The 27,921-nt window shown below is 43.2% G+C and overlaps 1 protein-coding gene across 1 annotated transcript; it reads left to right on the top strand.

Moving 5' to 3' along the window:
- The first annotated feature begins 136 nt into the window (after positions 1 to 136).
- Positions 137 to 15,204, top strand: hapln4 (hyaluronan and proteoglycan link protein 4). The gene is made up of 7 exons (XM_020652582.3): positions 137 to 337; positions 5,375 to 5,504; positions 9,324 to 9,513; positions 10,076 to 10,248; positions 10,337 to 10,452; positions 10,707 to 10,893; positions 14,008 to 15,204. The coding sequence occupies exons 1-7, from the start codon at positions 335 to 337 to the stop codon at positions 14,397 to 14,399; spliced, it is 1,191 nt and encodes a 396-aa protein (XP_020508238.1). The 5' UTR covers positions 137 to 334; the 3' UTR covers positions 14,400 to 15,204.
- Positions 15,205 to 27,921: the final 12,717 nt, after the last annotated feature.

Raw genomic sequence — 27,921 nt, 5'->3', positions numbered from 1 at the left:
CGAGTACAGTTCATCATGATAACCTTATAAAGGTTGTAATGATTAACTCAAGAACACTGAGAGGAGTTCAGTCACCGCTGCTGTGATAGACTGCTGCTGCACAGTCTGCACATCCTTTTCTGTGCTGCGTCATCTGAGGACTGCAGGTCCCACAAACACCGATGGGTTCCCCCTGCAGTGTGAGAGATCAGCAATGGGATTGGAAGCAGAGAGGGAGGGAGAGAGGCGAGTGCTGCTGCTGCTGCTGCAGAGCAACGTTTAGCCTGGCTAAGAAGTTAAACGGCACACAGCGACACATCTGATTGAGCCGGGCTGTGATCCTGGTGTTACAGCCATGGTAAGTTACCATCTATGCTCCGTTCACACGGCTCCGCTCTGCACTTCCTTCTGCTGCATGACTGCTGCCGGGATGCTCATTGAACTCACCTTGAGGGAAATGATGCAGGAGGCTGTTTATAGTTCTTTTCTCTGCATAGCTGCTTAAGTGACTCTGCTTTATCGGGGCCTGTTCACATGTTACATTGTGCAGCACTGATGTTACTGTCTGTGAGAAGAGGTGACCTTTAGCAGCAGCTTACAGGACAGTGATGCTGATATTAAATATCTCCAGAAACCAATGATAAAACCTTTGTAACGAGCATGTGGTGTTTTTACTTCCTCTGTAATCTATCATGGATTAACATCAGCATCACCTGAGTCACATGGCGGCTGAAAACACACACACACACACACACACACACACACACACACACACACACACACACACAAACACACACACACACAAACACACACACACACACACACACACACACACACACACACACACACACACACACACACACACACACACACAGCTGTGGTTTCCTGATCAGCTGTTCCTTCAAAAGCTGGAAAGAAGTTGTGAAGATAAACAGCACGAGATCAGAGTAAGGCCAGGTACACACATTTGTGTGAGAGAGCCGACACATGACGACAAAATGTGACAGTGTGAGGCGAGCGACAAGACGGCCGACTCAACACGCCACACACTGACAGATTCAATCACCAACAACAAGAGTGAAGAGGAAACAAACATGATGGTCAAGCTAAATGTGGCTAGGTGTTAGCTTGTACATCCATTACGCTAAACATTACGCTAAACTAAAGCTAAACTTTACGCTAAACTACGCTAAACATGACTGTATACATGACTGTATACATGACTGTAAACATTACTGTAAACATGACTGTAAACATTATGCTAAACATTATGGTAAACATTACTGTAAACATTATGGTAAACGTTACTTTATACATTACTGTAAACATTGTGGTAAACATTACTATAAACATTACTGTAAACTTTACGGTAAACATTATGGTAAACATTACTGTAGCCATTACGGTGAACTTTACTGTAAACATTACTGTAAACATTACGCTAAACATTACGCTAAACATTCCTGTAAACATTACGCTAAACATTATGGTAAACATTGCTGTAAACATTGTGGTAAACATTACGGTAAACATTACTGTAGACATTATTGTAAAAATTGTTGTAAACATTACTATAAACATTACTGTAAACATTACGGTAAACATTACTGTAGACATTACTGTAAAAATTGTTGTAAACATTACTATAAACATTACTGTAAACATTACTGTAAACATTGTAAACATTACTATAAACATTACTGTAAACTTTACGGTAAAATTACGGTAGACATAACAGTAAACATTACTGTAAACATTACGGTAGACATTACAGTAAACATTACTGTAAACATTACTGTAAACTTTATGGTAAACATTACGGTAAACATTACTGTAAACATTACGCTAAACATTACGGTGAACATTACTGTAAACATTACTGTAAACTTTACGGTAAACATTACTCTAAACATTATGGTAAATATTACTGTAAACATTACTGTAAACGTTACATTACTGTAAACATTATGGTTAACATTACTGTAAACATTATTGTAAACATTACTGTAAACATTATTGTAAACATTGCTGTAAACATTACGGTAAACATTACTGTAAACATCACTGTAAACATTACTGTAAACATTACTGCAAACATTTCTGCAAACATTATGCTAAACATTACGCTAAACATTAATGTAAACATTATGGTAAACATACTGTAAACATGATTGTAAACATTGCTGTAAACATTACGCTAAACATTACTCTAAACATTATTGTAAACATTGCTGTAAACATTACGGTAAACATTATTGTAAACATTACTGTAAACATTATTGTAAACATTGCTGTAAACATTACGGTAAACATTACTGTAAACATTATGGTAAACATTACTGGAAACATTACGGTAAACATTACGGTTCAGCTCCTGTCCTCGTCGGTTGGATTGTGGTTTGTTTTGACATGTCGTAGAAACACTTGCGTTGTTGCCACTAATCAACAAGTTACCCCTCTAAACACTCCTCACACCTCAGGAACATCTGGAAACATCAGATAGTTGGGCCTTTGCTGACTTTGGTCGGAAGGAGGGAATCAAAATCAGCCCAATTATCTTGTAGTGCGAACCCCGCTCAAGGAGGGTTAAACAGGATCTTTGTTTTACGGCCAGGCGAGTCCTTAGTCACAAACATTCTGAGAATCCTCTCAGAGAGCTCCTAACTTAGCTGAAAAATTCCTATCAAGGATTTTAAGTTTAAGAGTGATTTAGGAACGTTCTCAGAGCGACTCTGAGCGAGGAAGAGACAGAAACTTTTATCTTAGTGAGGAGGCGTCGTCGACCCCGTTGCTAGGTACCACACAGTTTTTCAGAAGCTGTGATTGGTTAAAGGAAGAATATGCAATTTTTTGATCCAGCAGATGTCGCCCTTGAGCACCAGCACCATGAAACCAAAACAACTCGCCCTGCATTGTTGTGTTAGCATGCTAATGCTAGCGATCTTTATGATGCTCGTAGCTTTCTGCTACATTTAAGTGTGAAAAATTGCATATACTGTATTGGTCCGAATATAAGACGGCCTTTTTCCCCATCGAAATAGGTCCGAAAAAGTCAAGTCGTCTTATATTCGGGGTCTAGTATTCAGAGCGCAGCTCTAATTGTTTGCCTGTCCCTTTAAATGTCAACACACATGACGCGCTCTGGGAGGAGCAGGGGAGTGATGACAGTGAGAGAGAACACAGCGGGGCGGAGGACGTGTGTAAGGAATAGGAGACATGGGAGGAGAAGTTTGGAGAGTTTTAGTTTAGCGGTAGTTTAGTTAAAAATGTTGCCTGTATTTCCTCTGTTATTTCAAAATGTTAAAAACATGTTGATAATATTGTTTGATTGTTAATCAATTTTAATGTTGAATCATACTGTACATAGTTCGCCCTTGTGAAACACTTTGTTTTGAAAAGTGCCGTAGGCCTATACCGATAAATACGGTATGTTAATTATTATTATAATTATTAATACAACAGGTGTTTAATTCAATGTGTTTTTCATATTGTTATTTTCAAATAAAATGAAGTTCTTTAAAAAAAGTTCTTTACAAAAACAAGATCTGGTCTGCAAATCTTCTTTTTCTAAATATGAGTGTTGAAAAACCGGGGTTGTCTTATAATCAGGGTCGTCTTATATTCGGACCAATACGGTACTTCCTTTAATCCAACAAAATGGAGAAAAAAAGTCAAATATAGAATCTAGTCAGACATGATATTAGCATCTGTGTGATCATATGTAAGACATACTTTATAAGTATATAGCCTACAAAATGTTTGAAATCACATGCTCACTTGTGCAGCAGCTTCTTCACATGTTGATCGTTACATCAGCAGGTGAAGAGTTAATTAGTGATTGGGTTCACCTGTGGAGGTAACCACATGTAGACAAACTCAACATGTCTTACTTTGTACTGAATAAAGTCAGAGAGGGATTGAAATGTCTGCATGAATCATTTCTGCCTTACTATGAGTCAAAAATAATATTCATTCAGTGTTTGAAGAACATTTCTCTGTTTCCTCCTCAGCTTGAGAAACTCTTCATCCTGTTAAAAGTCTTCCTCACTCCTCCTAACAGTTTTACAGCTTAGGAGCTCTCTTCAGGGCTAAGACACTTTGTGAATAACTTTCATCTTTACAAGGATCTAGTCCTAACTTTGAGGGGAAATTCTTAGAAAGTGTCCTGATTCTAAAAATGTTCTTAGAATTGAGTCACTAGGAGAAACTCTTAGTACTTAGGAGGCTTTGTGAATACGGGCCCTGGAGGCTGTTCAAATAGTGAAGATTCAAGAATTGATTTAGTCTCTTTGCCTTCTTATATGTACATCAACAGATTTTGAACAAAACACAACATATATTGTATTCTTTTAAAGTTCATGTCCAGATATATTTCTTTGTCTGAGTGAAACTTTCTCGTCCTTGGCTGTTCCAAACAAGCTTAAAGTCTTGACTGGATCCTGTGAGGACTATCTCCTCCTTTCATGCTGTGACTGTGAGCTCCACAGCTGGCACTCTGAAATCAAACACAGCACAGGTTGCTAACCTTATCTTATGAGGATGTTGGAATAATTCAGTTTCCTGCTACGCTCGGTCCGGCTCACAGAGACCCAACATTTGGGCTTTCAGCAGGACTTGAAGGCAACATGCAAAGGGGGGCGGGGCTGGACTCTGCACAAGCTGCATGGGATGAACTCTGTTACATGAGTTACATTGAGTGAACTCAAAGTTGTGATTCTGAGGTTGAAACTGTCATAAAGTCTTTAAGCCTGGCTCAGACTGCAGGATCATCAGACCGATTCCCGATAATCACAGTGGTGTTCCAAACTCGAGGTCGCTCTGAACCAGATTATTTTTTAGAGTCTTATAAAGATCCAATCTTAACATCCTCGATCTGCTCGGAGATCGTCAGGGATGTTCCAGATTTATTACACATGTTTGACAATTTAGTCTGGTGTCACTACAATAACCACGAGAGAAAGAGCGAGGGAGGGCAGTGATAAGTGGACAGTAGTCATGGCGATACATATCTGACAGCTCGATCCATGTTGTCCTCGTCTCTTCAGACATTTCTTCACGCAAACTGTTTAAAAATGTTTTTCCCTCTCTGCTCAAAACATTAAAATCATAAATTTAACCTCCAGCTGCGACGTTAACCTGAGGTCATGTGATGTGGTCGTTCCTCTGCGGGGCGTTATAATCTTAGTAACGTCCTGTATTCTGTGATGGGTCATTATTGTCACATCTTGTAGTGTGAGCATGGATCCGTTCAGTTTCTCCTCGTCTGTGTGATGATGGTTTTAACACTTCAGGTGAAACAGAGACCTCATGTTGTCCTTCCTCTCTGAACGATACTGCCTACAGTCTTTTTGGGTAAACCAGCGATAACTCCACTCTCCCTCCTCCCTTCCTGCAGTCCTCAAAGCAGCTGCGGGACGTGGCCTTTGGGAAGAGGTTTTCTGTGGTCTTCATCCTGACGTGGGCCCTCTCTGTGACCTCTCTGCCTGCAGACGAGAAGGGAAGGAGGAAGGTAGTGCACGTGCTCGGTAAGGAAACCTTCTCCTCTCCTGATTCTTACAGAACTGGATCATAGAGTAGACCAGATGTGGGACAGGATCATATAGTGGACCAGATGTCGGACAGGATCGGATAGTGGACCAGATGTGGGACAGGATCATATAGTGGACCAGATGTGGGACAGGATCGGATAGTGGACCAGATGTGGGACAGGATCATATAGTAGACCAGTTGTGGGACAGGATCAGACAGTGGACCAGATGTGGGACAGGATCAGATAGTAGACCAGATGTGGGACAGGATCAGACAGTGGACCAGATGTGGGACAGGATCATATAGTGGACCAGATGTGGGACAGGATCATAGAGTAGACCAGATGTGGGACAGGATCAGACAGTGGACCAGATGTGGGACAGGATCATATAGTGGACCAGATGTGGGACAGGATCAGACAGTGGACCAGATGTGGGACAGGATCAGACAGTGGACCAGATGTGGGACAGGATCAGACAGTGGACCAGATGTGGGACAGGATCATAGAGTAGACCAGATGTGGGACAGGATCAGACAGTAGACCAGATGTGGGACAGGATCATATAGTGGACCAGATGTGGGACAGGATCAGACAGTGGACCAGATGTGGGACAGGCTCATATAGTGGACCAGATGTGGGACAGGATCATAGAGTAGACCAGATGTGGGACAGGATCATATAGTGGACCAGATGTGGGACAGGATCATATAGTGGACCAGATGTAGGACAGGATCAGACAGTGGACCAGATGTGGGACAGGATCAGACAGTGGACCAGATGTAGGACAGGATCAGACAGTGGACCAGATGTGGGACAGGATCAGACAGTGGACCAGATGTGGGACAGGATCAGACAGTGGACCAGATGTAGGACAGGATCAGACAGTGGACCAGATGTAGGACAGGATCAGACAGTGGACCAGATGTAGGACAGGATCATATTGTTTGCTCAATATGAACTGTTGCTCAGTTTATGTTTTATTGAAACCATTATAGCAGCACAGTAGTTACTTTAAACATTAATTCATTAAATACAATCAGTTTGAATTAATAAAACATCAAGGCTCTCTCTCTTTAAAATGTATGACTGTCCTTATTTCACGGCGCTGCTAACAAAACAATACCGTCGGGCGCTACTGCTGTTTCTAACAAGGCTGACCAGATGAAACTCCTTTTTAAAATCCACATAAAGTTTTGTGTTAAAGTGAAATAAAACCTTCTGTTTTGTAGGCAAATTAAAATATCTATCTGCACATTCAGGAGTGAGTTGTGAGCTCATAAAATACTCCACTCACTGTGTACGACCTGATGGGTTTTATTTAGCCAGATGAACACATCTACGGGATCAGGGCCAGAGTCTTGTGCACAGACAGCTCCCTCTGCTGACCGCTGCATTTCAGCCTCACTTTGCTCCATACGGCTTCTTCCTTTAGTCTAATAACAGCAGTTTTTCTGAGTTGCAAATCTGACGGACGCCCTCTTTTGGTATAAAATGGTATTACATGTGACTGCAGGTAAAACTGTAAACAGATTGTGGGTTACAATACCCATTTTCAATCGGTTATTAATCGATTAACGATGAATCATTAACATCCCGAGCTGGGAGAGTACCTCCTCTGAAGCTGGACCCTCAAAGGATCCTCTAAACTGGTTCTAGGACGCCTGAAGAGAAACATCTGGACCTGGAGAAGTCTGTGATTCTTTTTTAGTAAATCACATTATTGTTTGTGTTCTGTCTTTCAGGAGGGGTTGGCTTCAGGTTTAATGAGCTCTTGTTTGCTCTAACTTAAAGCTGCCTGTGTGTAGACCATGAACAGGGACTCTGAAAAACCTGTATGAGCCACCGGTCTGTCCGATAACAAGATTGAGAGGAGGCAAACTGTGAAGCTTGTTGTTAACTTCTCTCACCTCTTCCAGGTGTCTCTGTAACCTGAGAGCTCTGTGATACAATGAGAATGTGGATTTATTTGACGTCAGTTAGCTGCAGCGCTGCTATCAGTGCTTTTCATTAAACACGTCTCGCTTCTTGTCGGCTCGCGGTAAACACCTCTGCAGACAGCAGGGAGTGGTGACAGCACTAATTGCAGGCTGCCAGGGATAATTGTCGGTGTCTTTATCTTGACACGGCAACACAGAAAAAACCTTTTTTCAGATGCTATATAAATGTTTTTAATTTAACACTTCACAAAGGAAACCCTGTACACACACACACCGCTCCCACGCACATACAGGGAACAAACATCCATCCACATCTGGGGTCAGGTCGCCGTGGCAGCAGGACAAACAAGTCGCCCCCAGACTTCCCTCTCCCCAGCAATGTTTTCCAGATCCTCCTTGGGGATCCTGAGGCGTTCTCAGGCTAGACATGATATATAATCCCTCCAGCGAAGTTGGGTCTACCACGGGGCTCCTCCCAGTTGGATGTACCCTGAAAACCTCCAAATGAGGAACCTGATCACACCTGAACCACTTCAACTGACTCCTTTAGATGTGAAGGAGTAGCTCCCCCTGAATGTCTAACCTCGTCCCCCTCTCTCTAAGGCTCCTCCAGAGGAAACTCATTTCAGCCGCTTGTATCGGCGATCTTATTCTTTCAGTCACTACTCAAAGTTCATGACCACCAGGTGAGAGTTGGAACGAAGACCGACAGGTAAATGGAAAGCTTTTCCTTCAGGCTCAGCTCCCTCTTCTCCATGATGATTTGATTTAAACGCCTGCAAACGCTGAACCAGTCCGTCTTGTCAGTCTCTGGGTCCATCTTACCCTCACTGTGATTAAGACCTTAAGATACTTAAGAACAAAGACTCACTCCCCACCCAGAGGGAACAATCCACTGTTTGCAGAGAACCATGACCTCCGCAGGAAAACAAACAGTGACTTTAAATAAACTGCCAAAACCTCAGATGGAAAAGAATCCTGTGGTGACCGTTAGCATCGAGGTAGAATAGAATAGAACTTTATTTGTCCACAAAGTGGAAAATTGTCTTCGGCTTCACAAGAACAAGACAGAAAAAAAACATTCTGACAAACAAGACAACATTCAAGCACAGCAGGAAACCAGGAGAGCGCCTGGAGTCCTTGACAACATCACAGTCAGCATGGTTTGTGAATTTAAAATAATAATTTGTATAATAAATTACAGAGTTTTAAAACATTTCATAAAGTTATGTTAAACAGTAAATTCATAAAACAATGTGCAGTTAGAGTTGAGGGGGTCGTTTTTCCTTTATGAATTTAATCATTTTATTGCATTTGGTACAAATTATTTTTTCTGAACATTTTCTGTGGCTCTGAATCGCCGACCTGATGGAAGCACTTCGAACGGGGAGTGCAGTGGATGAGAAGGGTCACTTTTTATGTCCTTCAGTACATGCCTGTCACAAAGTGGCAATCTGTGACCTCTCTTGTCAGTTTGCTTTTACATTTAACACCTAAATTCCCGTACCATGCGACCATGTTAGACAAAATACTTTCTACCAGATTCTTGTACACCATTTCAAGAATCTTTTTAATCACCCCAAACTCAGATGTTTCAGTGAATTGCTCTGGGCAGAGGTTTGTTTGGGTAGTAACAGGTTTGCTTTGGAGGAAAGAGTAAGCGGCCTAAAACATCCCTCTCTGTTGATGTGCTGGATGTTGGGACCATTAGGGGACAGAAACCCTGAGTCAGCTGATAGTATCAGTCACTGTGGGGTTCAGGGGTATTTGCAAAAAGTATTTAAAGTACATATTGGTCTCACCAAAGGAGAGATGTATTATTAAACTACAGATGCTACTAAATGTGAGTGTCCTTCTCCTCCTCTTTGGTGCCACAGAGGACGACAGTGGAGCTGTGATCGTGCAGACTGCTCCGGGTAAAGTGGTGACACATCGCGGCGGCTCCATCACTCTGCCCTGCAGGTTCCACCATGAGCCCGAGAACACAGATCCTGCTCGCATCCGGATCAAGTGGACCAAAGTGACTGACGCGCTGCAGTTTGAGGACGTCTTTGTGGCTCTCGGGAGGTAAAATCTGAATCTGCATATTTCATTCAAACTTTCTGTCTATTGTTTTTATCCTGAGCGTACGGTGGTGCAGTGGTTAGCTCTGTTTCCTCACAGCGAGGAGGTTCCTATTTTGAATCCCCGTCTGTCAGGAGACTTTCTGTGTGGAGTTTGCATGTTCTCCCCGTGCATGTGTGGGTTCTCTTGTGACTCTAAATTGTCTAAATTGTCTAAATTGTCTGTAGGTGTGAATGTGAGTGTGGCTGATTGTCTGTCTCTATATGTCAGCCCTGTGATTGGCTGGTGAACAGTCCATCGTGTAACCCCGCCTCTCACCAAATGACAGGATGTTTTTATCCCGTCATCTGGACCCAATCCAACAAAAGTCCTCTTGATTTAATTGTTTTATTCTCTGCTGAATACTCTGAGAATACTCAGAACACTTTTTCATGTTTTATTTCATCATAAAAAGATACTTCTTTGTTAATACGGCCGTAAAGATATGCTACCTGGGAAGCATTTCTCTATTTAACTCATAACAATGCTGATAAGGGCAGGAACATACTGTGTGACCTCTCTGCAGGCAGCAGCGTGTGTTTGGAGCGTACAGAGGCCGTGTGTTTCTGGAGCAGGCGGGACCAGGAGACGCCTCAGTGATCATCCAAAATGTCACCCTGGAGGACTACGGACGCTACGAGTGTGAAGTCACTAATGACATGGAAGATGACACAGGATTCGTCAACCTGGACCTGGAAGGTCAGACACTGGAGATGCTGAACGCCTTGTTTAAATGTGTGGAGTCTTTAAACCTGAAGTCTAAACGATCTGTGTCTGTCCCCTGTAGGAGTGGTGTTCCCCTATTACCCCCGTGAGGGGCGCTATAAGCTGAACTACCACCAGGCTGAAGACGCATGCAAAAAACAGGATGCTATACTGGCCTCCCACTCCCAACTGCACAAGGTGAGACACACACACACACACACACACACACACACACAGACACACAGACAGACACACAGACAGACAGATACACACACACACACACACACACACACACACACACACACATAAACACAGACACACAGACAGACAGACAGACAGACAGACAGACAGACAGACACACAGACAGACAGACAGACAGACACACAGACAGACAGACAGACAGACACACAGACAGAGTGTGGCTCACTCCTCTACATTATCTCACTCCACAGGCCTGGCTGGAGGGACTAGACTGGTGTAACGCCGGCTGGCTGGAGGACGGCTCGGTCCAGTACCCTATCGCTCATCCCAGAGACCAGTGCGGACGCAAGGACACCCCTGCTGGAGTCCGTAACTATGGTTACCGGCACTTGGACGATGAGCACTATGATGCTTTCTGCTTCACTTCCAAGCTCAATGGTGAGAGAGTGAGAGAGAGAGAGAGAGATAGAGAGAGAGAGAGAGAGAGAGAGAGAGAGCGAGAGAGAGAGAGAGAGAGAGAGAGATGGGCATATTAAGATTGTTGTGGAGGATTTGACAGCTCAGAAGTCCCCGATCTGTCCTTGTGATGACTCACATGCTGGGGCATCTCTCAACTGATGGATTTGGGGTTCGATCCCCAGCTTCTGCAGCCACATGTCCGATGTGTCCTGTGGCAAGACACTTAACCCCGAATTACTTCGTCAGCAGTGTGTGAATGTGTATGAATGGATGAGTTACCGTATTTTCCGCACTATAAGGCGCACTTACAAGCCTTTAATTTTCTCAAAAAACGACAGTGCGCCTTATAATCCGGAGCGCCTTATATATGGATCAATTGGTTAATTGGTTGATCCATACTGGTTGTACACGGCGCTCAGCGACACTGACTCGGATAATGACGAGAGGGAGCCGGGCATGTTGGATGCCGTACTCGCCCAACTGTTCAATTCGGACACTGAAGAAGAAGAATTCGAGGGATTCGTGGACAGGGAATGAACTGAAAAAGTGAGCTTTACGTGTTATACGTAACTGAACAATGTTGAGTTATGCACTAACGTTTGAATTAGCGGTATCAGACTGTGTTTCTTTTACGTGTTTACAACTGAACAAGGCTGGGAGATATTGTGAATATGCACATTAACATTGAACAACGTTGAGTTATTGTGAATGCACTACGTATAAAACATAGTTCCATGAATGAGTAAAAGCACATTAAAAAGTTATGTTTATTTAGCCTGGTTTCAAATGCAAACTGCAGTGGAAATAAAGGAGTGATTGTAGGTTTTCTTTGTAGCCGAGAGGACTCTGAAACGTCTGCCTGAGGGGAGCAGCTGAACTGAGTGTTGAAGGGGATGTGAAGGGTCCTCAGTGATGCAGACTTGTCTCCTTTCTGCTGCACGCATAGAAAGTTCTGACAGTTAGATTTGAGTGGTGCCGGTGACTGGAGCTGTATGTTTGATGATTCCAGTTTGAAGGTTGTACCAGGATATGATGTTAAATGTGAGGGCTGATTCAATGAGTCACCGCTACACTGTTGTAAAGATGTCCTGTCTGACGTTCTTCAGTAAGATTTGCACAAAAAACATTGAATACTGCATTAACACATCATCATTATAAACACAAGGTGCCATTGGATAAGAGACATCCAGCCTGCCTGGCCTCCTGCAGTTGTGATAGGAGAGATAAACTTATGACACCTTTAAAAACTTAAAGTGGATGTTTTGTGTTAACTAGACGTCCTCTTAATTTGTATTTAGAACACTTAGAGAATAGTAAACTGCAGAGTAGTGTCTTGGCTTCAGTGAGCAGAAAGTTTCTCAATAGAAGCAATCGCTTGCGGCTTCCCCTGTGTGTTCATTATTGTGGACAGTCTGTTGTGGGCAGAAGGTTTCAGCGGTGGTCATGACTGATACTGTTTCTCCGTCCAGCTGGAGGCGATTTACTGAGTGTCCCCCGGGGAAATATGAGAAAATATTCTGCCTCTCTAATAGCCAGCAGTTGCATAAACAAGCATAAAATCAATCGCCGCGCTGAGTGCAGAGTCGAGGCTGCTCACTTGAATTTCATGAGACAGAGAAAAATAACAACCCAAACATCATTATTTTAGACGGATTCTTCTTCAACAGAATACTCGTCACCATGTTTGTCTAAAGGCCCCGACAGGCCAAGGAGACCGTCGGTCCAACCGGTCGTCGCCTGAGTTGTTGAGGTGTGTCCAGCTCGGTCGCTACTTGTCCGCACCCATCTGCCTTTTTTCGGGCCGTTTCAGCGTTGGGCGGCATCTGCGAGGTTGGTGAGAGGAATCTCTCTGATTGGCTGTTCGTGTCTTTGCGACAAGCGCAACTTTTTGGCTAAGACAAAGGCGACATGAGGCGAAGTGAGGTGACGCCACATTCGGCCTTTGTCGCCACTAGTTCTTTGATGTCTGCTTGGTGAGTCAGGGCCTAAACACTAATATATGTCTCTAGTCTACAAACCCCCAATGATGAGAAAAGTCCATCCTCTTCGTCTTTTGCCTGCTCCACTTTTCAGAAAATGTGTGTTCAAACAGGTCGTTTGGAGATTTTCCCTTCATGACATCACAAAGGGCAGTAGCCCCTCCCCCAGGTGGGTGACACTCCCACAGCTAGGTGTTTGTTCTGCCCTCTGAGTCTGCCTTCTCACCGTAAACAATAGGACATGGAGCGAGAAAGCCCGAGACACCCAAGTCCTTCCAGGGAGGGGGCGTGGTCATACACAGCTCATTTACATATTTAAAGGTACAGACACAGAAACAGCCTGTTCTGAGCAGGGCTGAAATAGAGGGGTTTATAGACATGATCAAATACAGGATCAGAGTGGATTTAGAACAAGAAACTTCACACACATGTTTTGAGGAGCTCTGAGACCTATTTACACTGAAGAGGAGGAAGAGGATATCTGACCTTTGAAGAGAAGGTGAACAAGTTGTGAGTTTGCCTGCCCCATGTACGGAGGTTAGTTCTCGAGATCGAATCTGACCTGTGGCTCCTTTTCCACCTGTCATTCCCCACTCTGTCACTCTCTCTCCTTGAGTTCTGACTCTATCCACTGTCCTGTCTCTCAAATAAAGGCACACAGAGTCTTAAAGATCAATCTAAAAAAAGAAAGAAAGAAACATGTTATTCAGTTCAGTTGAAACTATTCAGTCAGTCATGATGCCTTTTTTTTCCAAAGCTGCACAAAGTGTTCCCAGAGTTGAGATGAAAGTAAAGAGAGCTTTGGAGAAGTCATTGTGAGGGCTGTCCACTCACACATTGCTCTTTCGATTTTGAGCTGTTGCCCAGATTGTTGTGTGAATGATTTATTTTTTCTGCAAACACTCGAACTGAGAGGAGAGGAGAGGAGAGGAGAGGAGAGGAGAGGAGAGGAAAGAACATCTTCCCTCAGGGCTCAGCTTGTCTCTGGGGCATCACTCTCTCATCCAAGTCTCTCTCTCTCTTTCCCTCCTTTTGCCCCTCCTGAGCAACACTCTCCTGCAGCTTTTCACATGTTCTCACTACAAACATGTCCTCTCCCTCTCTCTCCCCTCAGGCAAAGTGTACTTCCTGAAACGCTTTAAGAAGGTGAACTATGCGGAGGCGATGAAGGCCTGTGTTCGCGATGGCTCAGTGGTGGCTAATGTGGGCCAGCTGTACGCTGCATGGAAGTTCCAGCTTCTGGACCGCTGTGAGGCCGGCTGGCTGGAGGACGGCAGCATCCGTTATCCCATCGTCAACCCCCGCTCTCGCTGTGGAGGAGCCCAGCCAGGCGTCCGTCACCTGGGCTTCGCTGATAAAAAATTCCGCCTATACGGGGTCTACTGTTTCCGCAAGAACACGGACAAGGCAGCGGATGGTTCTGGAAAGACAAAGAGCCGAGGTGATAGTCTGATAAGCACAAAGAGCAACAACAGCATTCCAGTGAATGCTACAAGGGCGATTTGAAATGGAAAAGACTCAGAGCAAATTTTAGATTTGAGCCGAGCAGCCATTCATCGCTTTTAAAAAAAAAAAATCCCTCACAGACAAGATGCTCCTGTTTGCTAGAGAGAAGAAGAAGAAGGGTGACATCTTTATTAGGGTGATTTTCCTCTCGTCTCCAGTCAGTGGATCATCTTCAGAGGGGAGTATGTTAACACATCTGCAGCAAGATTAAACAGAAGCTCCATCATCATTCAGCCGCACATCAGATCAGAGAGTCAGCTGTGATTCTTCTTGTTTACATGTTTGAGCTCCAATCAGAGCCATGATCCCAGAGCCAGGTTAATAAAGCATTAACAGAGATGATCTGTGTGGAGAGAATCCAAGATGCCTTGTTGATTTTGATTGCTCCATCTTTAATTGCCTGTATCTGGGCACCATGCTTGGTTAGCAAGCCTCTGGCACGTGTGGGACATTTGTCTCATTAATGAAAACCTCACAGCTTCCTTTATCAGAGCTTAACAGGCAGAGAAGTAAAGATTGAATTATGAGCATTTTAAAAATCATGGAGCTTTATTTTATGATAGTAACGTAGTCTTAGTCTAAAGCAAGCATGCACTGCTTGGCTGAGAAACAGCTGCTGAGGCTGAATAAGGAAACAAACAAAAGCAACAATAAACACAAGTGACGCACTTCCTGCACCTTTAAGCTACCTGGGCAATCACTTGCACTACACGGTAAATACTACGAGCAGCAACCTTTAAGACAGTGAATGTTTGCCATGAAGTACTGGATGAAAGATGAACACATAATAAAAGTCTTGACTTGTTGTGTTTTTGGGTGTAGTTTTTTCATCTCCATAAAGAGATCTCCTGACGGTTGTTATGTGAAAGGATGAAGCTTCAAATGAGCAGAGAAACGTTGAGGATGCACTCTGCTGTCATAAAGGGTATAAAGGGTCACTTATGGTCGATAAACTCTAAAGGAATGGGTCTGGACTGTATTCATGCAGTGATTCTTTTTTATCCATTCAGAGACGCTCACACTCTAATGTCAGCCAGTAACCGTGTAAGGTTGAAGCCAGAGCAGAGGGAGTACTGTGAGGTTTATTGTGCTGATGGACCCACTGAGCCCACGTGTCATGGACAATCTGATTCTTCTCTCTCCTGAGCCGTGGACTCGCTGCTTATCATCCATAAGTGACAATAAAAAGGCATTTAGAGGAAACACTCTGAAACAAGACCACAAATGTAACTGCTCACACGCTCACTTTAACAGTGAAAACTTTATCAAGCAGGTGTCATTTATTCTACAATTCTACAATTCACTTAGCAGACGCTTTTATCCAAAGTGACCTACATCTGAGAGCAAGTACAACACAAGCAAGGATCTAGAAAAAAGGGAACAATGTCAGTAAGAGCAAACGATCAGCTTTGAGTTTGATTGGACACACAGGTGCTGACAGGAAGTGACCAGAGGCAAAGCACAACATTGACGGCAGTTCTAATCAGTATAGAAACCATCTTACAAGTCATCGTTATCAAACAAAAACCATCGTCATTACCATCATCATCATCTATAATATGGAGACCATCATCATTAAGTTAGGTATTCATGAAAAAGCTGGGTCTTTAGCTTTTTCTTAAAGGTGCAGAGAGACTCTGCAGATCCAATGGAGTTTGGAAGTTCATTCCACCACCGGGGGGCGACAGAGGAGAAGAGTCTAGTCAGAGACTTAGGACCCTGTTGTGAAGGTTGGATCAGACGCCTTTCATTGGCAGAGCGTAGTGGGCGGGAGGGAGTATAGACCTGGATGAGAGAATTAAAATAAGGAGGAGATTTTTTTGTTGCTGTTTTGCAATCGAGCAGCATTTATGTAGCATGTTCACTCCGATCTCATGCAAACAAATATCTATCGATACAACCCACAGAGAACATCTGAGATCAGACTACACGGTACAGCCATGGACATATAGGGGTGTCAGGACCCTCCTCACCACCTCCTGTCACTGCCGGTTTACACATACTCCTTTGCACGCCGCGATCAGCCGTTCGCTGCGGCTCTAGTCGATGCTCCTGTTTACCACAGCGAGCGCCGCCATGTGTCTCCAGCTCCATCTATTATGTTCTATTCTGTGTTTGCAGTGGGCTCTGTGGGGGGGTATTTGAAATGGAGCAGAGTGGAGTGGTGCTGCTGAGACGGACTGCGGCGCGTGATGTGGAAACACGAGCATCGACTAGAGTGGCAGCGAGCAGCGGCAGATGAACTAGTGTGACCTCACTCTAGTCTGATGTTTTGCACATATTCATAAGCAGAAAAAAATAGATGTTTAAAATCCACTCTTCCACAGCCGCCACCTATCAGTTAGTGTGCCAACCGAATCCAAACAATTGTCCAGACATGTCGGGGTTGATACGAAATAATAAGTCGGAGTCTGCAGTGAAAGAGATGAACGTCGTGCAGTAGATGTTGCTTCTTTCTGCCTGATGTGTTTGACTGTTTGCCAGAGAGAGAGAGAAACTGCTGAGCGGTGAACCCGGCCTCTGAGTGGGAGTATTTTGGTGTTGCGCCAACACAGCAGAACAAACCATGTCATCACCATAGCAACTGGCTGCATGTAATTGATGTCAAGTTCATGGCAAGGCCAGCGTCGTAAAAATACAAACTGAGTGACAAACTGGAGTGGAGGAAGAAAAGTTGTGTTTGTTTGCTGCCATATTGACAGCTGTGTGATTTTTCAAAGGCTTTTAAATGACCTCCATAATTAGAGTTGATGAATTTAATGATTCACTGAGTGCTCTCCCCAGCCCCATTAGTCTGTGCTACTGTGTAGTTTTAGAGCCACAGCCAATGAATTAATAAGCGCAGTCCTGCTTTATGCACGGTGACATGTTTTATTTATGGAGGAATAAGTATTCCATCTTTCACTACGGAGGCTATTAAGATTTTTTTCTGTGTGCTTCGGATTTTTATGGTAACTCATTTGAGACTTTTTTGCATGCTGTTTAGCAGCAAACTTCTTATATAAGAGCGAGGTCGTTGTGCATGCCACCGATAACTTCACGCTTTGACTTCCAACGCCTCTCCAAACAGAAAGGAACGGTTTTTATGCATTTTGCTTTTCCTATCCAGCATGATCATCCCAAAGACTCTACAGACGGTGACATGGACAAGACTGCGAGTGTATCATCCTCGTGAGGCCGACCACTAGAGGTACAGGCCTTGATTAAAAGTCACTTTTTTTATTCATTGAAATGTGAAGACGAGGAGGAAAGACTGACGGGTTCAGAAGGACGGGGCGAAGACGGAGGCAGAAAATTGATTGAACCCTAAAAACTGGATCACTCCGAAGGTGACAGGGCTGTTCTTCATTTCTTCAGTCGTCTACATTACTTTGACTTCTTAGCATGAAATGAGATTACATGACCCTGAAACATCAGAAGAAGGCTTAATTGTGAAGGCTTTGGATTCTGCTAGCTGTCATTCATCAGCTTGTGAAGAGGCGAGAAACATCTGGTGAGACGAAGGGTTTAAAGGAAATGTATCTCTCTTTTTTACAAGGACAGAGTTAAAAAGTATGTTCATTTAGCCTCAGATTAAAGGAGAGATGTAACTCTAACTCTGTAGAGAGTAGAGAGAGTAGAGAGTTTTTTTGCATTGGAAGCGCGTGTGTTGACACGACAAGAATCCTGATGTCTCGTTACAAATTCATCAAACAGAGAAGGTGCCAGACCATGCAGACATTTAAACATTAATTTGAGGTTGCAGTAGCTAATGAAGCTTTCAAAGCTAAACATATTGTGTTTCTCTAATGGTGCCATCTTATCGTTTTTTTGTCCATGATTTTTAATGATTGGTTATATAGGGATATGATTGGCTTGAAAGTTGTTTGTGAGGCTTGAGACCAAGAACTGATGCAGTATGATAGATGTGATAATATCATAGCATTCATACTGTATATAACTGAGCTGTACTAAATGAGAGGTATTTTCTAATGATTCTGAAGCAGTTTAGATTAGATTTAACTTTTTTGCAGGTGCAATCTATGTGTTTTTCGAATCGTAGGTGTGAGTCTAGAATGATCCCCAAGTCCTTTACATCTTCAACCACATTGATGGTTTTGTTATTTATTTTAAATAAGAATGTTTCTTTATCCCTTTGTTTGCACATAGAAAAGCATATTGAAACCGTTTTTTTAATATTTAATGTTAAGTGAGAAGACTCAAGCCATTTTGCAATACAGTGCAAGGAGTCATTAAGGTGGGCAGCAGCTTTGTTAGCAGATCTTGCAGGTGTGTATATAACCATATCGTCGGCGTACATTTCGCAGCCATCTTCAGGACAGCTCTCAAGTAGGTCATTGATGTACATGCTGAATAGCAGCGGACCTAGAACTGACCCCTGGGGTATCCCCATGCTGTTGTTACGGAAGATGGACTTTTGCCAATTGACTCTGACACATTGCACTCTTCCACTTAGGTATGAGTCAAACCGCTGCGAAGTCTGATCAGAGAATTCAAATTTAGAAAGTTTGGATAGCAACACATTGTGGTTAACAGTGTTGAAGGCTTTTTTCAAGTCTAGGAAAACTGCTCCCACAACATATCCCTTATCCAGAAAGCATTTTATTTTCTCAATAAGATAACAGTTTGCAGTCTCAGTAGAATGTTTGGGTCTAAACCCGAATTGTTGTTGATGCGGCAAGTGGCTTGTCTCAAGATGTAGTATGAGTTGCTCTGAAACAACTTTTTCTAATATCTTGGACACAACTGGGAGAATGGCAATGGGTCTGTAATTACATGTCAAGTCTGGCTCACCACTTTTGTAAATTGGACTGATAATGGCTTTTTTCCAGCTCTCAGGGAAAGTTTTTTTTGAATTGACATATTCACCAGATGTGTTATTGGCTTAAGTAATTGAGTTCTATGATATTCTATCAGTTCACCGTCCAAATCATGAATATCCCTAGTCTTTGAGCTGTTCAGTTTATTCATGATGTTACTGACTTTTTCCAAAGTTACCTATTTGACCCATTTTGAGTTTTCTGACTGAGTGTGTCTGGTTTTAACTCGACAGGTTTTAAGTTTTCAGATAGTTCCTGAACTGATTCTATAAAGAAAGCATTAAACTCACTTGCAACTGATGCGTTGTCTGAAATAAATTTGTTGTTTATCGTTAAACCCTTAATTCTCTGATGTTTTGAGGCATTGGAGTTGGTTAAAGTGTTAATGTGCTTCCACAGTGCAGAGCTATTGCCTTTGGACTCTTCAATAAGCTTTGAAAAATAATTCAGCTTAGCCCTGCGTAGTTCAGCTACAACTTTGTTTCTTAAGCCAGTATAAATTAAATGATCAATCACTTCTATCTGAACCACTTCTCTTGCCCGCTTCCATCGCTGCAACACCTGTTGGTTTGACCTGATAACTGCTCTCATATCTGGCAAACCGAGGGGCGTCCAAAACGGCCCCAAAATGGGGGTGCCTTAAAAGCGCCTACCTTCTCTGGTCCAAACAAATCCAGAGCATTCAGGACCAGAATCTAAAGTTAGAAGGAGGACATACTGACTGCTGCATTGTTGTCAGAGAAGCCAGCACTTCAACATAGCATGTTTCTTTAATGTCTGATCATATAGTAAGATACCTTTATCATTTCACTCACTACACATCTCACTGATTGGAGCCCTTGGACGACAAAGAAACAGAGAATATTTAGCATTCATAGTCATGCATCTATGTGTGCATTTCATAATAAGCCCAAGCAGAAGCCAAGAGAATCTACACAATCTCAAGTGTATTACACCAAATTGGATTAAAGGCTTATCACAATGAACCCACAGCGGGATTAAAGGAAACCCCTGAGAAATCACTCTCTGGTTCTGTTTCTTAAATGCTATTGCTTCAGTGCAATTAGTCTGTAGACTGTACAACAGCTCGTTCATGGAGGTCCACTTCCTCTGACGACTTAATGAAGTGTTTGCTTCTTTATTATACAAATTGTTCGATGTTTTACAAACACAGGTTTAACAATAAGGACAGCATTTAAGTTCCCTGATGAGCACAAAGATTAATAGGCCCACTACACAAATATAAAAACTCTAAACTTGAAACCGGCTCCTTGCATCTCTTAAGTAAGCACACGATTTATTTGCTGCCAATTGAAATGAAGTTGCACTTTGAGATGATCACCGAGAGAATTATGTTTTTGTCACAGTGTTAGAAAACCAAAGAGGAGGACCCACGTGCACCGATCCATCCAATCATCTTCCGCTTATCTGGGTGGTAGCAGTGACAGCAGGCGAAGCAAGTCGCCCCAGAAACATTTTCCAGATCTTCCTTGGGGATCCTGAGGTGTTCCCAGGCCAGACGGGGTATTAAAATCCCTCCAGTGACCTCTGGGTCTACCACGGGGCTCCTCCCAGTTGGGCGTGCCCAGAAAACCTCCAAAGGGAGGCGTCCATGAGGAACCTGATCACACCTGAACCACTTCAACTGACTCCTTTGGTGTGAAGGAGTAGCGGCTCTACTACAAGCTCCTGAGGAAGTAAGACAAAACGGGAAACACTGGGGACAAGAACTACAAAATAAAACAGGAAACACTCACTACACCGGGGCTAAGGGGCGCTATGCCCCATCACAAATCTGTCTAGCCCTGGTTAAGCCCCCTCACGTGTTATGGTAGTTTTCTCTTCTTTTTGAATAAACTGTAAGAGAGAGAGCGAGAGCAGGAGAGAGAGAGAGAGAGTGCGAGAAAGTACAGGCGCACACGTTTGATGTAGCTGCAGATACTTTTCCTCTCCTCTCTCTTCTGTCATGACTGTGAGCATCAGGGGGCACACTGAGACACACACACCAACATATAGCCTACACACACTTGCACACAAACAAGCACACACACACACACACACACACGAGCTACAAATGAGAAAATAAAACAGGAAGCATTTCAAACTTAAACTAGGAAAATGACCAGAAAAATACACAGGATTACAGCAACACTAGGGAAGAAAACTACAAAATAAAACAGGAAATGAATTGTAAAAACACATCAAACTAAAGAAGAATCACAGCAGTTATTAAACAAACCATTTCTTCACAGCATTAGCTCTTTAGAAACAGCCAATGAAATGACTCCATCAGCTGAGATTAGCTTGTTAATGCTGCTGCTCGTTCTGCATCAGATATCTGTTGGTTTGTTGAGACGGCTAATTGGACTAATTGTTGCAGGTTTTCTTTCCCAGTGAGCAGAGCGCATTACACTGGCTGCAGAGTCAAGCTAATTGAAAGTGTTAACGCTAATGATTGGGCGTGAGTGCCTGAGTTTGACCACAGCCAAGCCGCCGTCTCTCCATGAACTCCCCGTCTTAGGTGTCACCTCACATCTCTAGAGAACGAGTCACATGGGTTTACTCACAGGCCGCCGCTTTAAGCTGATGTGGTTGAAAGAGAACGGAGGGAGGTTAATAAAACAGTTCAAACCATTTCTGTGGGAATGAGGTTCTCAGTGTGTGTGTGTGTGTGTGTGTGTGTGTGTGTGTGTATGTGTGTGTGTGTGTGTGTTCCTGTTAGGAAGAATGAAAGGAAATGAGAAAGCCTCAGCAGAAAAACACAAAGTCTCAGGGAAGGGCGAAGTGAAAGGCAGGCAGGGCGAGCAACAGAGAGAATAAGAAGTTAGGAAGAGAGAGATAGGACAGAGAAAAGGTTTAAAGAGAGTAAAGTGAAGGAGGCGAGATAAGTGGAAAAAGGGGGGAAGGACAGAGAAATGGCCAGCCGGGCGATGCAGCTAAATTGTCTGCTCAGAGAACTATTGTGGTGGTGCAGAGCAGAGGAGGGACGGCTCGCTCCAGAAGCACACAAACCACTGACCTTCATCTCACCTTCGTCCCACAACGCCGACAAGTCACTTCTCGGCCCGCGTGCACTTTTCATCTTGAGGAACTTGAACTGACTTCCCTGAGGAAACCCGTGTTAAGAGGCAAACTTCTGACCTCCAAAACTGTCGATATATATCAGCTGTGTGTGTGTGTGTGTGTGTGTGTGTGTGTGTGTGTGTGTGTGTGTGTGTGTGTGCGTGTGTGTCTGGGTATGTGTATGTGTGTGTGTGTGCGTGTGTGTCTGGGTATGTGTGTGTGTGTGTGTGCATGTGTGTGTCTGGGTATGTGTATGTGTGTGTGTGTATGTGTGTGTCTGTATACTGTACATGAACAGTCCTGTTTTTATGGCTATATCTCACATCTTTCTGATATTTCATAAAGCCGTTGGGTCTACAGCTCGGCTGTTTGCTTTAAAGAATCTATAAATCTTTTTTGTCTTCAGAGAGCAGGAAACTGGATCTCTGTTTTCAAGGAGTAAAAAAATAAGAGATTCTTAAAGTAATTCATCAACACCTCAGTGCCTCATTACTCTATTAAGTCCAATCAACGTGTCGCTCAGTGGAGTAAACATGAGGCGAGATAATACTCTGTGAACATTAATATTTCTATCAGGAGAGACGACTCAATATAGCAAAGATAAATATTTACTTTACATGAATCACTGAACTCTACTGGGAGATTGGCTGATCCAAGATGTCCGCACTGAGCTGCAGCAGGAAAAATAGATGTTGCTGTTGAACCTTCCTCCAGATCCACTTTTTCAGATGTTTGTTGAAATTGTCTTTAGGTCTTGACAAAAACTAATAACACAATAACGCACAGAGGGGTTGGGGGGGGGGGGGGGGGGGGGGGGTGCAGACGGAGCACTGAGGGAATGCTACTTTAAAAATCATGCTAGTTTTAGAAAATGACCAACCCTGGTTTGAAGATAGTTTTGAGGCACTTGAACTTGAGTTTTTTTTTATTTCATGCAAACTGATAAAACTTCACCAGAAAGCTGCCCTCCAGTGCACCTCGTCTCCTTTATTAATATTAATGTAATAATGTGAGCATCAATATTCCTTTCAGTCTGTTTCATAACCAGCTAAAAGCTCCTTACAGAAATCAAGAGGAAATCAAGTAAAACCAGACTTAGAGTTTCAGTGGAGGTCATGTAACAAACCTTGCACGGTGTAGACACAGCAGGCAGAGTGTGAGGATGGTGCTGTATGAAACACTTGGCTCAGCTTTTTTTTAGCTGGCTTTGCTTTCAGCTCAGACTCATCTACACACATGCACAAACACGCACACACCCAGATGACTAAAAGAAGCCTTTAAGCTTAGGGCCACCATCTGAAGTGGTCTTTAGGACGGGAGTTTTTTATTTTATTTTTATTCATGTAGCCCCAAAACAAAAACATCTCCTCCTTACTTTAACTCTCTGATCCAGGTCTACACTCCCTCCCGCCCACTATGCTTTGCTAATGAAAGGTGTCTGATCCAACCTTCACAACAGGGTCCTAAGACGCTGACTAGACTCTTCTCCTCTGTCGCCCCCCGGTGGTGGAAGGAACTCTTTAGAACAGCTGCTGATGTTGTTTTTCATGACGGTGGCCTTTCTTGCCTATACACAATGCTTGAATGCAGATTATTGTTTTAAGATATTCAACATCCCGGCTTTACCCCAAGCCTAACTTGTACAGGCTGAGAAAATGTTCAAGATCTTTGTTAGTTTTCATAATCTTCTTCAACTCATGGCAGCATCATTTGGAGATAATGCAGGATCACACCAGAGATCCCAATCGACTCGCCATGCCTGCCAGATGAGCGTGATATTGACCCGAGAACGAGGTCATGCTGAGTCGTCTTTTCATGCGTTTGAACTCTAAAAGTTTTGTCTCATTTGAGATGATTCACACCTCAGAGAAGTGCTCGTTCTCCAGCCTATGGACCGGATGTCAAATATGTTGGGTTTCATTCTTGTATCTTTGTCGAGCCCCCTCTCACATGAACCCCCCTCTCCCGGCTCGACTGCTGAAGGTCATTTCCAACTCTGAGTTTCAGAGGAAGTCTCTGGGAAACCGCCTTAATGAGCGCTGTCTTTGGAAGTCAGCGAGCCAAGCGAAGACATCAGTCAGGCAGCCAGAACAGAGAGAGAGAGAGGATGTAAAAGAGATGCTATATTCAGAATGATTGATTGTCGACGGAAAGCAGAAGTCGGCAGTGTGGCTTCTTCCTGTGTTTCTGAATAATAATGAAACGAGTTGCATATCAAAGGGAAATGAGAGGAACGAGCGAGCAAGGCATGGAGGAAGGGAAGGAGAGAGAGAGAGAGACAGAGAAGGTTGCATTTTTACAGGAAACAGTGAAACCATCACTCTCTCTCTGTCTCCTTCTTCCTCTTACCTGTGATCCCTCTCTCTCTGTCTCCTCCTTCCTCTTACCTGTGATCCCTCACTCTCTGTCTCCTTTCTCTTATCTGTGATCCCTCTCTCTCTGTCTCCTCCTTCCTTGTTCCTGGGATCCCTCTCTTTCTGTCTCCTCCTTCCTCTTACCTGTGATCCCTCTCTTTCTGTCTCCTCCCTCCTCGTTCCTGTGATCCCTCTCTCTCTGTCTCCTTCTTCCTCTCCCTCAGACGAGGGATTTCAATCAATCAATCAATCAATCAATTTTTATTTATATAGCGTCAACTCATAACAAGTGTTATCTCGAGACACTTTACAAAAAGCAGGTAAAATACCTTACTCTTTGTCTGTTAACATTACAAAAGAGCAGGTAAAAAGACCTTACTCATTGTTATGTTACAAAAAGCAGGTAAAAGATCTTACTCATTGTTATGTTACAAAGATCCGGCCTATGCATCATGAGCACTTTAGCAAAGCAGCAAAAGTTACAGTGGTAAGGCATGACCTTCTCTTTTGCTTAAACTCTATGCATGAGATTTTAAATATATGAAAACAATCTCGACTGAATGTATTCTTGTAATCTTGATGGTGGAGAAAAACATTATACCCATTCAAAAGAGATTTGGAAATGCATCTGTTTGACACATGAAGGTCAGAGAGGAGATTGTTCTGCAGCTGAAGAATCAGAACAGTAATAATCAGCTTAGAGAACATAAGATAGTACAGGGGGTCGTGATGATAGCAAGAGAAAGAGCCAGCTCAAAGTAATTTGCATCATGGTGAGTTTTAAGGACAAAAGGAGAATCAATCCGGATGGTAATCTTATCTTCGTAAATAGATTTGTGCCGTTGGTCTGGTCACTCTGTTCTTTTTCAGCATGTCATAATTTCAAACGGTAAGCTTTATAGTCTCCTAAGTTTTAAAACTTCAATAAGTTTGTTTAAAACATTCAAGGTTTTATTTATTTGAAGCAGCAGCATAGGCCTATGATCTGTGTTTAAACTATATCAAGAATGGAGTCCGTTAGTATGCCCATCTACCAATCCATCCAACCATCCATCCAACCATCCATCCAAACATCTATCCATCCATCCAACCATCCATCCAAACACACATCCACCATCCATCCATCCATCCATCCATCCATCAATCCATCCAACCATCAAAAAAAACAAACATCCATCCATCCATCCAACATCCATCCATCCATCCATCCATCCATCCAACCATCCCAAAAAACATCCATCCATCCATCCATCCAAACATCCATCCATCCATCCATCCCAACAAACATCCATCCATCCATCCATCCATCCATCCATCCAACCATCCCAACAAACATCCATCCATCCATCCATCCATCCATCCACCCATTCATTCAACCATCCATCCATCCATCCATCCATCCATCCATCCATCCATCCATCCATTCATCCATCCATCCAAACATCCATCCATTCATCCATCCATCCATTCATCCATCCATCCAAACATCCATCCAGCCATCCAACCATCCCAACAAACATCCATCCAAACAAACATCCATCCATCCATCCATCCATCCATCCATTCATCCATCCATCCATTCATCCATCCATCCAAACATCCATCCAGCCATCCAACCATCCCAACAAACATCCATCCAAACAAACATCCATCTATCCATCTATCCATCCATACATTCATCCATCCATCCATCCAAACAAACATCCATCCAACCATCCCAAAAACAAACATCCATCCATCAATCCAGACACACATCCATCCATCCAATAACAAATTCATCCATCAATTCACCAATCTATCCAAACATCCATCCATCCATCCATCCATCCATCCACCCATCCATCCAGACACACAACAATCCATCCAAACAGACAACAATCCATCTTTTAAAAATTGTATTTTACCTTTATTTAACCAGGTAGGTCATTTAGAACAAATTCTTATTTACAAAGACGGCCTGGCATCCTAACACACACACACACACACACATCCTTTCAAACATATCCATCCATCTAAACACACATCCATCCATACACAGCCATCATCCACCCCTCCATCCATCCAAACATACACAATTCCATCCATACAAACACACATCCATCCATCCAATTAAACATCCATTGAAAAACACATCCAACCATACACATCCATCATCCATCCATCCATCCATCCATCCATCCAAACACACACACCCACCCACACATCTATCCATCCAAACACACACACACATCCATCCAGCCAACCATCCCAACAAACATCCATCCATCCATACATCCATCCATCCACCCATTCATTCAACCATCCATCCATCCAACCATCTATCCATCCATCCATTCATTCATCCATCAAAACATCCATCCATCCATCCAACCATTCCAACAAACATCCATCCAAACAAACATCCATCTATCCATCCATACATTCATCCATCCATCCATCCAAACAAACATCCATCCAACCATCCCAAAAACAAACATCCATCCATCCATCCATCCATTCATCCAGGCAAACATGTATCCATCCATCCATCAATCCAGACACACATCCATCCATCCAAACATACACAATTCCATCCATACAAACACACATCCATCCATCCAATTAAACATCCATTGAAAAACACATCCAACCATACACATCCATCATCCATCCATCCATCCATCCAAACACATACACCCACCCACACATCTATCCATCCAAACACACACACACATCCATCCAGCCACCCATCCATCCAATTAAACATCCATTCAAACAAACACCCATCTATCCAACCATCCAAACAAACATCCATCCAACCATCCAACCATCCATCCATCCATCCATCCATCCAGATACACATCCACCAATCCATCCAAGCACACATCCATGAATCCATCCAAACACCTATCCATCCAGAGACACATCAATCCATCCACCCAACCAGACACACATCCACCGATCCATCCAAGCACACATCCATCCATCCATCCATCCATCCACCTATCTCCAAACACTTCCATCCATCCAGACACACATCCACCGATCCATCCAAGCACACATCCATCCAACCATCCATCAATTCACCTATCTATCTAGACACATATCCATCCATCCATTCAGCTATCTATCTAGACACATATCCATCCATCCATCCATCCATCCATCCATCCAAACACATCCATCCATCCATCCAACCATCCAAACACATCCATCCAAACAAACATCCAAGGTAAAAAGCCCCCTGCAGGAGCAGATGGATGACATCACTCAGGCTTCGTCCAGTAGTATTTACAGTCTGTGTTT

Source organism: Labrus bergylta, chromosome 6 (assembly GCF_963930695.1).
Source record: "Labrus bergylta chromosome 6, fLabBer1.1, whole genome shotgun sequence".
In the NCBI taxonomy this organism is placed as follows: Eukaryota; Metazoa; Chordata; class Actinopteri; order Labriformes; family Labridae; genus Labrus; species Labrus bergylta.
The sequence above is the reverse complement of the archived record's forward strand: the minus strand, read 5'-3'. Positions and strand labels throughout refer to the sequence as shown.

Excerpts from the sequence above, each read along its gene's own strand:
- hapln4 (XM_020652582.3), top strand. Across the intron at positions 9,514-10,075 it reads GTCTTTGTGGCTCTCGGGAG|GCAGCAGCGTGTGTTTGGAG; the intron begins GTAAAATCTGAA and ends ACCTCTCTGCAG. Across the intron at positions 10,249-10,336 it reads CGTCAACCTGGACCTGGAAG|GAGTGGTGTTCCCCTATTAC; the intron begins GTCAGACACTGG and ends TGTCCCCTGTAG.